Source organism: Embiotoca jacksoni, unplaced genomic scaffold (assembly GCF_022577435.1).
Source record: "Embiotoca jacksoni isolate LCO1_2020_lvr unplaced genomic scaffold, fEmbJac1.0.p SCAF_11, whole genome shotgun sequence".
Lineage (NCBI taxonomy): Eukaryota > Metazoa > Chordata > Actinopteri > Embiotocidae > Embiotoca > Embiotoca jacksoni.
In genome coordinates this window covers 13,691,442-13,708,498 of record NW_027185241.1, presented here as the reverse complement: position 1 = coordinate 13,708,498, position 17,057 = coordinate 13,691,442, and the positions used below count along the sequence as shown (strand labels likewise).

Here is a 17,057-nt window from a genome sequence, read left to right as displayed (position 1 = left end):
AGGACATCACTGTGAAATCCTACTCTCATGAGAGTTAACAGTGTGTTTTAACCGCTTTAGAGACTTGTTGATTCCACTTTGTGTTCATTTTGGAGGTTGTAGTTTGTTAAGCTGCTGAATTGAATTGGGTTACACTGCAAGGTGCTTCAATATTCACCATCACTGAATTAAAGCTAGTAGGGTGCATTTATATGGTTGAAAGCAACCAAATACTTTATGAAATAATAATTGTATAAACTGTAATATATAATGCAAATTTACAATAATATAATTTGCACTCTTTTTCCTTTATTGCATTTTTTACAGTTAGAACATTAAATAACAAAAACAACAACAAAATAGTCATTAAATCATCACTGTCAGGGTCTGATTATCATTCCTGGAGTTTATTTTCAAATTGAAAATGTTTTAAACATTCATTGACAACAAAAAAGAATGCAAAAAGCACGCCTGTCTATACTTCTGTCACTTGATGGCTCCTTAGCCTTTTCTGCTCCACCTGCATCCTCTGTAACTGTTGACCCTGTCAGCCTGCTCACTGTGAAATGGTTCTGGATGTTGCGCATCCCCTGACTGATAGGTACCTTAAAATAAAGCAACAGCCAGAGCAAATTTAAGTCAAAATAATTATAGGCTGGTGCTCCAGCAAGCGCCTAAAAACTGACACTTAAAAATGTCATTCTAGCCAAATAACTATCATTTTGTGTCTGGAAAAGTTTCAGCAGTTGTGGGTGGGGAAGAATATCTGCATGCAGATGAATGACTGATGCAAACTGTGCCATACATAGTGTGAATGCACTGCTGCCAAAATCTTTGAAGGTTTGAGATGACATGATCCTTCGGGAGACAAACTTTGTGTTGGACCTGCTGAGAAAACAGGAAAATACCATAACATAAGAAACAGACTCCCAACCTCCAAACACGAATATAGAGTTTCAAGTTTTAAAATGAAATTTCACTTTCAAGTCACTTTCAGGTTGTTAAACACCAGACCTTTTTATTATCCTGTGAGGAAGCCTAATACATCACAATGTAGCCTGCATTGTCATGGAAATGAAAGTGAATATTCTACCAGCGCTGCAGTTTGTCAGCAGCATCTCCTTCTGTCTTGAAGGGGGCAACACAAGCCAAATTTATAATCCTAAAAAATTTGTATTGATATCTAACCTGCTATATGTTCAAAAACGGTAGTTGAGGTTGTAGACTTTAAATATAATAGTGGGATTAATAGATGACCCAAAAAATGTCAATATTTTGACAAAAACTCAATACAGACTTAAAGTTAAGCAACATCTGTAAACATAGAAGTGGATTTTATCACAGATAAAACATTTTTAGATTTTCAGTTTTTACTGAATTAAATGATCAAACATTTCAAACCTACTTAAGTCTTGTGATTTCATTTGATCACTGTAAATATTTTTACACAGCAGGTGACACATTGAACAACAATCTTTGAGAGGTTTAGAGGAACATGGATTTGGACCCCCTAAAAAAACAACATCTCCGCAGTCACATTAACTTTAATGGAAGATATGATGTTTTGAGATTTTTCACTTCCTCGACTCGTGCTGTTCAGCAGGTACTGTTTCTTTGTCAGGTGGGTTGCAGCATTTCAGGAGCAGCTCTCTGGCCTGTTCATCGCCTGTTGTGGCTTGAAAAATGTCCTGTCGTTTTTTACTGCTGGAATTACAGTACAGAAACGTGTCTTTGCTGACCACCAGTTTCTGTTATCCCACACTTTTAGGAATGAATTCTTAAATTTGTCAAATAGTGTTTGACAGAAATGATTTTACCTTAATGTCACAGAAACATCAGTGAAGTTTGGTTAAATATTCTTATTTATGGCAACAACTCTGCAAACTGTCAGATTTATTTTATATACAGATATCTTTTATATCAGGTGAACTTGCCTTTAACTTTACAGCACATCGGCTCTTAAAATGGAAAGTAGTGTAGAAACATCCAGCAGATTGTATACATTCATACCATACTACACGCTCTGTTTTCTGAATATTTTTTTTTTAAAGACCTGGCCAACTTTATGTTTCCAGGTCTTGGCTATGAATATATATTATTTGTGCAGGAAGAAGCCAGCTTCATTTCACAGCTGCACATACAGTGGCCGAAAAAAGAATCCAAATCCTTTGGAGTTACCTGGTTTTCTGCCGGTCATGAAATGTGATCTGACCTTCATCTACGTCACAAGTACAGACAAATACAGTTTGCTTCAGCAAATAACATACAAACAGTCATCTTTCAACATTAAACATTCATACTGGTGTTGGAAACAGGGAGTGGCCCTTTGGATTTAATAATGAGTCAAACCTCCATCTGCAGCAATAACCTTTAGCTTGTAGCTGCAGATCAGATCTCTGCAACTTTCAAGAAGACCGTTGGCTTGTTCTCCTGTGCAGATAGCATTCATTTTTCTTTCTTATTTTTTATCTATTTGATTTTTTTTCACCACAGTAAAGATCCTGTGTGGTGCTTTTGAAGTAATTTAGCAAGAGTAGTTACACAACTAAATTGTCTGTATTTATGGACATTGTGGACTGATGGATATCTGAACTCCTTAAGATTACTTTGTAACTCCATCCAGCTTTATGCAAATCAGCAATTATTGCCCAAAAAGCTGTAGTTTACATCAGTACAGGCTTCTTGTGAATAGCAATGTTAAAATGGATTTTCTATAAGTCACTAGTTCTAACTCGCAACTCCAGTCAAGACTCATTGATTGTTCTCCAGGTTTGTTAACTCCACACTATAATTAGCTTTTGTTGAGTCTACAAGTTCACATACTTTTAACACTGTGAAAGTTCTATTCAATATGGACCAGAACAATACCATGACGTGTATGTGTTAATAGTTCAAATGTGCTAGTTCGTAATCATTATTTCTTGGAATAGGTCTTAACAGCCTAAAAGTATTTTATAATAGTATGAATAGTGTGTTTATATAACAATTTAAACATAAAGTTATTTCTGTTTCAAAATGAAGCAGGTTGATTTCTAACTTTTATTTAGTATTCATGTTTCAGACATGCAACCCTGATGGTGGGCATACAAGGCCCAGTGGGCTGTCTGGCCCATAATTTATTAAGGGTAAATGGTGGTTATGTATATGTATTTGAGTATGATTGCTTTTGTACAGATCCGACACACTGTGTCGACCCTCGGTCACAACTGAGTCATAAATCCTCTGAAATACCTTTATCTGTGATTAAATGACCTTCTGTTGCTATTAAGCCACTTAAATGGATTTAAAAGTGAAGCCAACCAATCTTGTACAGCTGGCGAAAGCAAAAACTTAGAGGCATTATCAACACAATAAATGTAATAGATGCAAAATGGACACAAGTCTGACTTTAGTATCACTGGCTCTTAATCATGTTATCTTTCTATCACGTTAACATTTTTGCTTAGTTGTACAAAACCTAAATCCCCAAATGTATTTCTAGTTCACTACCTGTTCCTCACCAGCGTTTTTAAATTCAACAATGAATACTTCCAAAACAGCAACAGTGAAATTTTGGGATTTGAGTTTAGGAAGCATTCAAATCAGTAATAACTTTAAAATTAAAAAAATTAAAAAATTGATGTCAAAATCTGCATGCTAATCTGTAAACAACAGCAGTGAATTTGTAATTATCATAATTTGGATATCAAGGCATGTTAACAGCATCGCATGTAAAAAGAAAAAAAACAAAGAAAAAAGCTGCAAGGAAAACATTGTAAATCTAAAGTTAACTTTACTGTAGCCTGCCGTTACTGAAGCTCGCCAACCTCCTTCTCTCCAACAGAAATCCATCAGCAGGCCTGTCTATACGTCTACCTGTATCTGTCTCTGTCTGTCTGTGTCCCCAGTCCCTAACTAATGCACTCTGTCTCCGTCAGATTTACCAGCTTTGAACTAAGAACATTACATGCTGTCGTGTGACATAAAAAGTGTCCTTCGATGCCAAATGTAGTCAGCCCATTGCGCTGTTTGAAGCATACATAAACATGCCACAGTCAGCAGACCCTGATGAGGAATATGAAATGTCGTTGATACAATAATTCATCAGCATTGTATGTGTCTGTAGTATTCATGGTCTACAGACTCTACAGCCACTATGGACATGTGCTGACAGTCCCTCATTCTAAATGGGTTACATATACTTGTGCTCAGGCAGCGAAGACTTTATAACTACAACTTGGGGAATGAGTGAGTTATTCCTACGACAACGCTGTAGGAGGCATGTACACTTTGACTTATACAGTTTCCCTTGTGCTTATCCTATTAGTCTTTCTTAGAGGTTACAAAATTGTTACATCACTTTGTAGCTGAGTATAAGATGAATCAGAGAAGTATTCTGCTAGATCTCTGCACACAACTTTCACCTGTGTGTCTGCCGGCATACGCACACACATATAATATAACTAGCTCAAACAGCAGCAGAAGTAATATCCAACAAGAGGACTTTCCTACAGTCTCCTCGTCTTTCATAATGCCCAGAAACTGGGTTTCATCCTGGCTTCCCCCACATCTTATTGCCACTAATGTCATTAAGACGCCATGAAGGACCGATTTGGTACTGTGACTCACTTGCAGCTGTCTCCCATTTGACAGCTGGCAACGTATTCTTTCACTCACAGGCTGCAAAATTATTTCACTATTTGCACATTATTGTTGACACCTTGGAGCCTGAGTGTTCAACCCCTCAGTCTTTTTTGCTGGTGTAGCCTGATTTGCATAATTTGTTGTTTTGTAGAGAGAGTTTGTTGATGTGAAAAATTAAACTAAGTATACTCAACCCACTCATGAGAAAATGAAAATATTTAATATGGTCTATAAGAGGCTAGTGTTTTGGAAACACTGCATTAACAGCTTTTGTCCCAAGTTTCCCATTTAGCTAAAGCTTGTAAAGTACACTTTATAACTCTACTGTAAATCACCATATCACTAGCCACTTTTGCAGTAATTACAGCTTTTGAGTTTTCAAGGGAAGTCTCTGCAAGCTTTGGACACCTGGATTTAGGCAGTTTATCCCATTCTTTCTGGCTGTTCCTCAAGCACTGTCAGATGATCCGCCCTGTTCAGGTTTCTCCACATATGATTTGTGGGGATTCTGTGCGGCTAGGCCGCTCAGGGACACTTAGATACTTGTCAGAATGCCACTCCAGTGCATGTTGTCTTGACTTTAAGCATTGGGCCTTTGTCGTGCCGAAAGGTGAATTATCGCCCCAAGTCTCAGTTCATAGCACTCTGGAGAAACCTCTCTATATTTGCTGCATTCATTGTTCCCTCAGTTCTGACCGGTTTAATGGTTGCTGCTGCTGAGACACACCCACATAACATGATACTGCCTCCAGCATACTTAACTGTAGGGGTGGTATGAGACACATGATGAGTAGTGCTGTTCTTCAGGCAAGGTGCTCGCACATCTGGCCAATAGTTCAGTTTTTGTCAAATCACACCACAGAATCTTTTCTCGTGCTCTTAGAGTCTGAAATACAGTCTAAATGCAGTTTGACAAACTTTAAGCGACCGTCATATCTCTTTTACTTCGACTGGTTATACTAAATACTCCATTATTCAGTTTGGTCGGACAGGCAACTTGAGGAAGCATCCTGATGTTTTCAAACTTCTGGTGTTTCACAATGATTGAGAGTATAAAGTTTTAAAAATGGTTTTATACCCTTTGCCTTATCTATAGCTCTCTACAGTTTTATCATGGAGGTCTATAAAGAGTTCCCTTCATGGCTGGGTTTTTGTCCTGACATGCAACGTGCAATGAGTGGCTTTACATACACAGGTGTGTGCCTATCTAAACATGTTCACTCCATTCACTTTGCCACAAATGGACTCTAATCAAATTGTAGATATCTCAATAATTATAAAAAAATATTTGACCCTAACTTGGAGTGTCACTACGAAGCATCTGAATAATTTTGTAAAGGAGAGATTTAAAATATATTTTTGCTTTTTCATTAAGAGTAATTGAGTGACGATTTCTGGACGGCTGTGTGTAAGAATAGCGGTTCAATCCTGCAAAAACTGTAAAACGCTTTGTAAAGTACAAAGGTAAAAAGGCAGTATTTAAGTCCATACCATTTACCATTAATGGAGAAAGTGGAAATTTCTTTCTTAAGCATGTATTCTTAGGTTTTAGTGGTTGTTGTTTTTTTTTTTTTGAGAGAGCTCACACTCTTTCGAGCATGCAGCCTGACCAGGACATGGGCTGCACTTCTAAACCTCCCACTGGCCAATTATTTTAGTCAGCACTCTCTTTCCTTGAAGTGCCCATGAGTGTGTGACCGTGCAACCTTTACGCACATTCTCATGATAGAAAATGCTCTCACAAGGTTAAAATGAAATTCACTTCAGCACTATTGTGCAAGGGCACTCATGAGCTCAGTCCAGTTTGGTCTTGACCTTGAAAATGTTGATTATTTCAAGAAATACAAAAACAACACCACCAAAGGGTTTTCCCATCGACTGACTGAATTATAATGAGGCCTTGTGTTCCATTGGCACTGCATTGCAGCATGAGATACCTCATGTTGTGGGCTAATTTAAGTCCAAAATTAAGCATTGCATAACCTGAGCCACAAGTGACCACATTCATGTCAGAAAAGCATCCAAAGATATTAAAGTATCAACATGCTTCCTATTAGCTCTTTGGACTCAATGAAATTAAAAAATGTGTTTGCTTCCTTTTTTAGTCCGTTTTTTTCCTTTCACCCTTCCCGATCACTCCCTCCCACTAGTGAGTGCATAAATCTGGATGTGTGTGTGCGTCTGGGTGTGTGCATGTATACTGCTCCCGTATTATGTGTATCTGGGTGTAGATGTGTGTGTACTGATGTATTTGGCCCTTTGCTTGATCTCCAGCTCACTCCTGCAAACAGCCGCGGAGCCCAGCCAATGCTGACGTCACGGGTCTAGACCTGCCCTCCTACGGCTACACCCTGGTGTACACCTGTCAGCCAGGTTATTTCCTCTCTGGGGGTTCAGAGCACCGTGTCTGCCGCTCTGACGGCAGCTGGACTGGCAAGGTGCCTGTGTGCCGAGGTACGTGCTTGTCAGAGGTCTGCGGGGGCACATGATGGAGAAGGTGGAGAGAAGATGGAGTGAAAGTTAAAATGTTCCACAGGAACGTTGTGCAGAATATAAAAGTAAACTCTTGATATTTCAAATTCCTTCCTGTGACATCTGCTGTAAATAAATTAACCCACTGTGTCACTATCATTATCCAGTTTATATAAACCTGTTGAGATAATTTCTTTTGTAAATGTTTACGTTCGAACTGAACCAACAGACTTCTTAGCTAAATAAGGAAAAGTGTAACTCAGGCAGCACATTACAGTTGAGTTGTATTTACTTTGAAAAGTAAAAGTTTAGGCCATGCTGTGTATCACTGTATCTTTGTGACATCCATATTTATGTTATTCTGCAGTCGGTTCCAAATCACATGAGAAAACTGTCAAACCCGTGCTCGGAACTCCAAGCCCTAAAATGAATGGTAAGTACTGAATTATACAAGCTGTTCAGCTAAAAGACACAGTTGGCAGTGCTATATCTGCGTTTTGATAGGACCATTTCAGCTTCAGGGTAACATCTTGTTTTATGAATGCAACAAAAATCTTCTAGAACCTCCACTCACAAGCAGTCGGTGACTTTTTCATTGTATGCACTTCGCATAGTGTGAAAAGTGCAGCTCTGTGCCTGCACAGTAATCTCTTATAAAGTGAATAAATCTGTGTGTTTTCATCTAAAGCACAGTCTTTTAGTCCTTAAGTGTTGTTGCAATTGTGGCCCGTTGTCAGCATCTTGTCAGTTTAGAAGAGGAAAATAATTAAACTAATAGGAAAATTATTGGCATGTGTATTGTTTGTGTAATGACAATATTACAAATAAAACAGTAATTCATCTTTTGCAGTTTAATATCCAGCACTTTCTAATTGAGTAAATAATTACGACAAAAATACAAATAAATTAAATTAGTAAGACAACAAATTGACAGTTCATAATAGAGGCAATATCTACTTAATATGCACTATATAAATCATTTATAATTAAAAAATATTGGTTCAGCAGAGTTATTAGTCCGATATTCTCCCATAATACATGCATGTAATTGGTAGACGTGTGTTTATGATGTAAATATTCAAAAGGCTCTTGATCTGCCAATCAGTGTGAGTGAGTGTTGTAATACCATTCAATAATAATTTCAAATGTTAGTTTGGAATATTTTAATTAAAAGTAAACAATAAATACAATTAACTGGAACCATGCGGTTTGAAAAAGAAAGCTTTCAGTATCAGGCTGTTGACGGGTTTTTGGAGACGTTGCATTACTTTTTATCAGTACTTTTTTTTGTTACCAAATTCTTGCAACTATTGACTTTCCCACGAGTTGTCCTCAGTTGTACTCAGTGTTTAGTGCTAATTAGCAAATTTGAGCATGCTAACATGCTAAACTACTCTCAAATGGTGAAGATACTAAACATGGCCTGCTGAACATCAGCTTTGTCACTGTGAGCATATTATTGACATGAGCAGTTATCTTAAAGGTAGTCAGTAAAACATGAATTATCATCAAGTTTTGTGTCATTATTACCAATCAAGTATGGGAGGCAAACCATTTAAATTTATCCAGGAAGGCAAAACATGATTGTTAAAGGAAGTGCTGGCAATGTTTAGCTCTGTTAGAATTACATGTGGCTTTTGCATAATCAGTATCACACAAAGTAATTAGTTATTAGCAGTAACTAACAGTAGTCACAATCATGTTGTATGCGGCATCAGCAATACATCTCCTTTCCACCTTACTTTGCCTAGTAATTCTAATTTAAGTACTCTGACAATGACTTTCCTGTTGTTAAGTAGCAGTAGGCAGCTTTTTATGCTCAGAAGAAACAAAACAAGTTATTGTTGTACAACTATTTAAGTTCTGTGATTCCACAGCGCCAGTCTAGTTTTATCTCACTCATAATGTGTTTAATTATCATTAACTGAGATTGCCAAAGCATATAAGGAACGTGATGTTATTCAAATTGAAGGAAAAGATTATCATGTGATGGATGTGTTGATTCCGCTGCATGTCTAATTACCCTTTCGCTCTGTGGGTGCAGGTGTTCCACTTGAATTAAAAACATAACGTCGATTTGATATTTAAAAAAAAAAATATATATATATATATACATATACAGTGCATTCGGATAGTATTCACAGCGCTTCACTTGTTTCACATTTTGTTATGTTACAGCCCGATTCCAAAATGGATTAAATTATTTTTTTTCCTCAAACTTCTACACAAAATACCCCATAATGATAATGTAAAAAAAGTTGTTTTGAAATTTTTGCAAATCTATTAAAGATAAAAAATTAAAAAAGCACATGTACATAAGTATTCACAGCCTTTGCCATGACACTCAAAATTGAGCTCAGGTTCATCCTGTTTCCACTGATCATCCTTGAGATGTTTCTACAACTTGATTGGCGTCCATTTGTGGTAAATTCAGTTGATTGGACATGATTTGGAAAGACACACACCGTCTATATAAGGTCCCACAGTTGACGGTGCATGTCAGAGCACAAACCAAGCCATGAAGTCCAAAGAATTGTCTGTAGACCTCTGAGACAGGATTGTATCGAGGCACAGATCTGGGGAAGGGTACAGAAACATTTCTGCAGCATTGAAGGTCCCAATGAGCACAGTGGCCTCCATCATCCGTAAATGGAAGAAGTTTGGAACCACCAGGACTCTTCCTAGAGTCGGCCGCCCGGCCAAACTGAGCGATCGGGGGAGAAGGGCCTTAGTCAGGGAGGTGACCAAGAACCCGATGGTCACTCTGACAGAGCTCCAACGTTGCTCTGTGAAGAGAGGAGAACCTTCCAGAAGGACAACCATCTCTGCAGCACTCCACCAAGCAGGCCTGTATGGTAGAGTGGCCAGACGGAAGCCACTCCTCAGGAAAAGGCACATGACAGCCCACCTGGAGTTTACCAAAAGGCACTCAGACGATGAGAAAGAAAATTCTCTGGTCTGATGAAACAAAGATTGAACTCGTTGGCCTGAATGCCAAGCGTCATGTTTGGAGGAAACCAGGCACCGCTCATCACCTGGCCAATACCATCTCTACAGTGAAGCATGGTGGTGGCAGCATCATGCTGTGGGGATGTTTTTCAGTAGCAAGAACTGGGAGACTAGTCAGGATGGAGGGAAAGATGAATGCAGCAATGTACAGAGACATCCTTGATGAAAACCTTCTCCAGAGCACTCTGGACCTCAGACTGGGGCGAAGGTTCATCTTCCAACAGGACAACGACCCGAAGCACACAGCCAAGATAACAAAGGAGTGGCTTCGGGACAACGCTGTGAATGTCCTTGAGTGTCCCAGCCAGAGCCCAGACTTGAACCCCATTGAACATCTCTGGAGAGGTCTGAAAATGGCTGTGCACCGACTCTCCCCATCCAACCTGATGGAGCTTGAGAGGTCCTGCAAAGAAGAATGGGAGAAACTGCCCAAGAATAGGTGTGCCAAGCTTGTAGCATCATACTCAAAAAGATTTGAGGCTGTAATTGCTGTCAAAAGTGCTTCAACAAAGTATTGAGCAAAGGCCGTGAATACTTATGTACGTGTTATATTTTCGTTCTTTATTTTAATAGATTTGCAAAAAATTTAAACAAACTTTTTTCACTTTGTCATTATGGGGTATTGTGTGTAGAATTTTGAGGAAAAAAATTGAATCCATTTTGGAATAAGGCTGTAACATAACAAAATGTGGAAAAAGTGAAGCGCTGTGAATATTTTCCGGATGCACTAATATATATATATATATATATATATATATATATATATATATATATATATATATATATATATATATTACAATGTAATTTATATCTTTATATCATTATTTGATTATGTCTCTGTTGTTTTCTTTTCCTACAGTTCCTGACGATGTGTTCGCCCCGGATTTCATCTGGAAGGGCTCGTATAATTACAAGGGCCAGAAGCAGCCAATGACTTTGACAGTCACAAGCTTTAATACCACTACGGGAAAAGTCAATGTAACTTTAACAGACAGTAACATGGAGTTTCTGCTCTCGGGTGAGTCATCTATAAATCATCTGTCGTCGGCTTCCTCCCCTCCGCCTCCTTGCTCCTCCTCTCACTACCCCCGTGTCACTTCCATTTATTTTGAGGGTGCCTCATGTCAATCAGTCAATCACCAAATGATCTCATGCATGAGAGTGGAAATTAACTATTGGCTCTCAATACGGATGTATTATTCTGCACCGACTGACTGACTAACTGCCCACTCAAGAGCCACTCGTCTCCTCCCTCCTCACTCTTCCTCACCTTTCCCCTCCTTGCTCCTCCCTACTCTTCTTTTCTTCACCATACTACCACCCACATATCTTTTTACTCGCATCATTTCTCTTCCTGCCTCTTGTCCTCTACCTTGTAGGAATCTACAAACGGCAGGAGGCCCGGTTAATGCTCCTGCTGTACCAGATGAGAGCACTGGCCCACAGCTCCTTGAGCAGGATTACTGATGAGACCTGGGCAATGGATGGATTTGTGAGTATACACAAGAATTTGAAGCACATGGCTGGTGATCTTTTCAAACTAACCAGGAGGTTCAACCGTATTTAAATGTATTTTATTTTGTCAAGTCTGACGGACAAGTTAAATTACACGCAGATGGACTGGAACTTCTTGGAAGCCAGAAAAATAAGCCAGTGTTTCCTCATTATTAGTTTGTTGTGATCCTTCGAGTGCCAAGAAAAGCAAATTGAAATCACAATAGATGAGAAGAAACTGAGAACAAGCCAAACAGCAATATCCAAGTACTCTGTCATATGCAAATATATTTGCATTGGCTGCACATCAGATGCATCAAGTGCTGTGTATGAACTATTTCAGTGTTGCTGCATTGACAATTTGCTGAATAAGCTCCGACATCCACCTGTCATTGAAAGGACCTGGAACAACTGCAGAGCAATTTTTGTCTGTGGAATTGAAGTTCCTTTTTTAAAATAAACTTCAAGGTCCACCTTATTACTGTGACAGCTGACTGCACACCGCAGAGCTATTGATAGCATCCTGCACAGCCTCTCGAGCCGAGTTTAAAAAAACAAAAACAAAGGTGTTATTTTTGAATGTAGTATGACAATGCGTTGACTGTCATATAAATACAGTATTTCAGCAGTTTGTAATGTGGTCTGGAATAGATGCGACGCTCTCGTAGGTGCCAAGAACAAAAACACTTTATTTACAGTATGCAGTTGAAACAAAACATACTGTATCTTAAACTGTGTGTTACGTTTTTCTACCAGGTTTCAGCTGAGCCTGAGGGAGGCAGCTACGTGTTCCAAGGCTTTATACAGGGTAAAGACTATGGACAGTTTGGACTACAGCGGCTTGGTAAGTGTCTTCATTCACAACAAATCCCATTGCTGATGGTCACTCATCATTGTCGTCCATTTTTCATGATTAAAAGAAAAGAGGTTGATGTTGAAGTATCTCCTCCTTTAAAAAAAAAAAATCTGAGTATCATGACTTCTCTTGCATGTTTGAGCATCACTGTGCAGAATGATGTATGTGAGTTGAAGGGAGTTTAGATGTGCTCACCTTAAAACTGAATTTAAGACACATATACAACTATGATTTAGTCTAATGATCAGCTTCTGCTGGGGTCCAACTGAACAATATGGATGAGATGGTCAATGTGTCAAATTAGGAGATTAAAGAGTCATATATTTTTGCTGTGACTCAGTCGAGAGACATGACTGACCCCAAATTGGTCACTGGTCAATCACAGCTTGCCGTCTTTCACAACGTGCATTATGTTGTCTTACCCAGCACCCGTTTTCAGTCCTGATGCCCTCAATCTTCCTGATGGGGCTATATTTTCACAATGTTACATAGTCCTAACACTGTGGGATGTGGAGACCTTAAAACAAACAGAGAGAAAACAGAAAATGCAACTGCGTTTAATTTTAAAACATATTTTTTTTAAACTACAAACTGAAGTCAAAAATGGGTCTGATGGGTCTTTCTAGTTACTCCTACAATTTCTCTGGAAATTGTATGTTTTCATTAGTCTGTAATTTATATTTATTGTGTATTTCTCCTTGTACCTGGTGTCAGTGTCCTCTTGGCACAGTCAAGCAACAGTATCATTTCCTTCAGCATTATTGTCCTTAATTTCTTTGTGCTCAGTGTTGCTTCTGCCATCATCATCACAGTTGTCTTCAACCACAATATCTTAGCGACACTGATGATTATCAGTGTGATCATTATGATTATCATCTTAATCAACTGGCTGCTGTGTCTCCAACTTGTCAACATTGTGATCTTCATCTTCACCATCATCATCATCATCATCAGTATCATCATCATTTTCGTCACCATCGTCGTCATCAGCAAATGATATGTATCTTTCTAATATTCCATTTTGTGTCTACAGTGTCTGTTTGTAGCATTTTAGAATCCAAATTTTAATAAATACACTTCATATTTACTGTTTAAATGTTCTCTGGATGAATGTTCTGTTTTATTTTCCAGGTTTGAGTGTGAGAGAAAACGTTACGCTCACTGACCCTGAAACCAATGGCTCCACCAACAGCAGTTCTGTTGCCGTCGCTATCCTCGTGCCTTTCTTTGCTCTCATCTTTGCAGGCCTCGGTTTTTATCTCTACAAGCAGCGGTACGTCATGTATCCCGGTGTCTTCCATATTAGCTTGGAGTCTAAATTTAGCTTTTTCTGTAATCTGCATTTTTTTGGGGGGGGGGGCTCGAATGACATAGAAAGTTTTAAAGTTTTAGTAATTGACTCCAGATGTGAAAAGTTTGAGAATGTTAGCCAAAGATGAGGTAGACGGTACACAGCGGCCCACTTCCTGTGCCTGCTTTACAGCGGTGAGGTTCCTCTCTGGATACAGTTGCTCACTTGTGAGAGACTTTGTGAGAAAGCATGATGCAGTAGTAGTCAACATATTACCATGCAAACCGTATTACACAGTCGCATACGTCAGAGATTTTTAATGAGAGCTATTTTGATACAGTATATAACGTGCTGTACAATATGTTCACGTGCGGCACAGTGTGAATATGTGTAGATCGGTTGTCAACACATTACCTACCTCAACAGTACACACACACACACAAAGTGTATGACATGCAGATTTTGGACTCATTGTGTTTGTTACCAGTGAAATGGCATAGGGCTCCGCTGACTACTCTTTTCAGCAATAATTCAGCCTCATTTACCTACTGCAGCTGTCCACACCAAGATAATGGAGGCATGTTTATTTGATTGGAAGGAAGGGGATATAATTGGGCCTACTGTCTCTCAACTAATATGCAACCTCCTTTTTTTTCCCCTGCAGGAAAACGGATAAAGCGCAGTACACAGGATGTTCTGTCCACGAGAACAACAATGGACAGGCCACTTTTGAGAACCCTATGTATAACACAAACACAAAGGCCGCTGAGGGGAAAGTTGTCCGCTTTGACCCCAATCTCAACACCATCTGCACCATGGTTTGATGTCTACTGAGTGAGGGAAAGACAGAAGGAGAGAAACACATGGATGGAGAATACAACCTCTCCTTGTTTGCTTCACATGAATATATATATATATATATATATATATATATATATATATATATATATATATATATATATAGACATATTTATATTTTCCCAGTTTCTGATAACACACTGCAAAGACAGAAAATTGCTCAGAAACATAAAGCACACTTTCAGCAACACTTATTTGGTTGTAATTGATCGTCTACAGAAGGTAAAAGGTGAAAGATGGGGGAAGGGGAGGTCCCACACCTTTTCAGATCTTCCCAAAGTGCAGAGAAGAGAAGTGTTCTTGCACTCTGTGAGTGTTGACTTTATGAATAGAAGAGCCTCTGGCATATATAGAAAATAGAGTATTTTATGCTCTCTAGTATAAATATAGAGGGGGTTATTTCACAATGCCAAATACGAAATTTACGGTCTTTCTTTTCAAAAACACAGCCTAGATCTAGCCCATTTCTTTTATGTTGTTGTTGGTTGTTTTTTTTTGTCTTCGTCTTGCATTCGTCCTGATGAGAATTATTTTCTGTTATGGAGCTGTGGAGCTCCTCGACTGTGAGTTAATCAATGTAATCTGTTTTCTATTTTCCAAGCAGTAGGGTGTGTAAGAGGAGATGAAGAAGTCGAGAAGAAACTGCCTCTCTTTGAATTGTGTCGATGCTGTAGTCTGTTCAAAGTTACATGGTCAATTATACCTCTTAATTGGACCGTAACTCCTACTGACGAAGTATACGGCCGGGGATTTAATTACCGACGTGCAGTACAATTTTTCGAGTGCCAATGGGAATGCTAGGGCTTTTATTGTTACAGTGCAGGTTCTCTGACAATAGAGTGCATTTTTTTTCACCAGAGATACAGTCAGTGTTATAGTTTATTATCAAGTTGTGCTGTTAATTTGTTTTACACAGAAATGTTCATTAAGTGTGACAGTTGCCGACCAGCCTGAGACACTTGTCAAGGCATACTGTACCTTTCAGTACACTGGTGATGTAAGGGCATATTAAACTATTCTGAACTATTGAGTTATATTAAGGTAATTTTTCTGAGTGTGATTATTTTTCCAGCTCTAAATCCTGTTCCTAAATAAATCTTATTTGGAGTGAATTAACCCCAGCCTTGAGCCTGGATATATCAAGAATCTTAAAGTAGGAGTTTCTTGCCTAATGATTTCAGTTTTTATTAAATGACAAGGTTTAAAATAACCACAGCGCTAATAGCCACAGTTTCTCAGATGTTTATTTAAGCCGTGATCTAGGTAAATCAGTGAAAAGATATGTCCGTGAGGTTGGATGAAGTTTGATGTCTTGGTTTATGTTAGTAAAAATCTTGGCGTGCGTCTGCCTTACTTTCGTAGAACTCCAAGACAGAGTACGTGCAAATATCACATGATCTCTGGTTTTCATAAACTGATCAACGTTTGTTGTTCTGTGATTCTTTTGGGAAACCGTGCCTCGCTCAATAAATTCTGGATCCACACTTCTACTTTAAGACTCTTGATGAATACACGGCCTCGGCCTATTTTATTAACACCCACTGATACAAATGGTTATTTCAATGTCTTATAGAACCATCAGCTTCTGCCAACAAATGTACAGTATTCATGAAAGAATTTGCACACTTACACATGAGCCACCATCAGTATTGTACGATCATCCCACACCGATTATGTTTTTAAAAGTGAAAAATGAATTTGAAACTGTCATCACATTTCTACATCATTGCAGTGCCTTGAATACTGTATGGGCATATGTTTTTTAAGGAGGACAGAACGTTCATTAGTAAAACTGCACACTGTTGTAAGTTATCTGCACAGTTTGCAATGATTTAGCAGAGTGATGTCAGCTGGTTTATTTATGGAGAGCAGCTCATAGTTTCATACCTGTACATGTTGGCAAAAAGTGATCCAGTATAGCAATTGCTGCTATTGTACTTTGTACCACTATGTTGACTCCTGTCATTGCTGTTCCATTTTGTACATTTATACAGTTTTAATACTTGATGGCATTCTTTGGCAAGATGTCTTGTGTTATCGAAATGTAATATATTTTGAGAGTTCATATTTCTTATGGATGAGAAAAGACATGCACCTGGGACAAACAGTGTACAGTCAGTCAGTCTTACATCCCAAGACTCCGGAGTAGAGTAGAATGCTTTTCAATGTACCACACAATTGTTATCCCATTCGAGAACCTGTGTATATGAATATGTACATATGACAAAACTTTTGTAAAGAGATATATTTTTTATGCAAATAAAGCATTTGTAAGTTATTGAATATGTTGTGTAAAGTTTTACATGTATATGTCATGTAAGATCAACAAAGTTTTGTATTTTTTTCTTTATCAGCAATGTATAAATCGTTAATTTATATATAAAATCTAAAATAATGAACTTGTGTTGATATTCTGTTATTAGTTGAGCTTTGAAGGCCTCTCTTACAAAACTCTGCATTTGCAGTCTAAGGAAA

General features: G+C 38.4%; 1 protein-coding gene across 3 annotated transcripts in view; it reads left to right on the top strand.

Moving 5' to 3' along the window:
* LOC138194477 (CUB and sushi domain-containing protein 3-like) overlaps positions 1-14,636 on the top strand; it is a 229,342-nt gene extending 214,706 nt beyond the window's left edge. For all 3 annotated transcript variants that reach the window (XM_069143245.1, XM_069143246.1, XM_069143244.1), the window contains exons 64-70: positions 6,877-7,056; positions 7,442-7,507; positions 10,943-11,101; positions 11,463-11,575; positions 12,334-12,421; positions 13,565-13,706; positions 14,389-14,636. In XM_069143245.1, coding sequence (XP_068999346.1) covers positions 6,877-7,056; positions 7,442-7,507; positions 10,943-11,101; positions 11,463-11,575; positions 12,334-12,421; positions 13,565-13,706; positions 14,389-14,548 — 908 coding nt within the window. In that variant the 3' untranslated portion in view covers positions 14,549-14,636. The remainder of the gene's footprint in view (positions 1-6,876; positions 7,057-7,441; positions 7,508-10,942; positions 11,102-11,462; positions 11,576-12,333; positions 12,422-13,564; positions 13,707-14,388) is intronic.
* Positions 14,637-17,057: the final 2,421 nt, after the last annotated feature.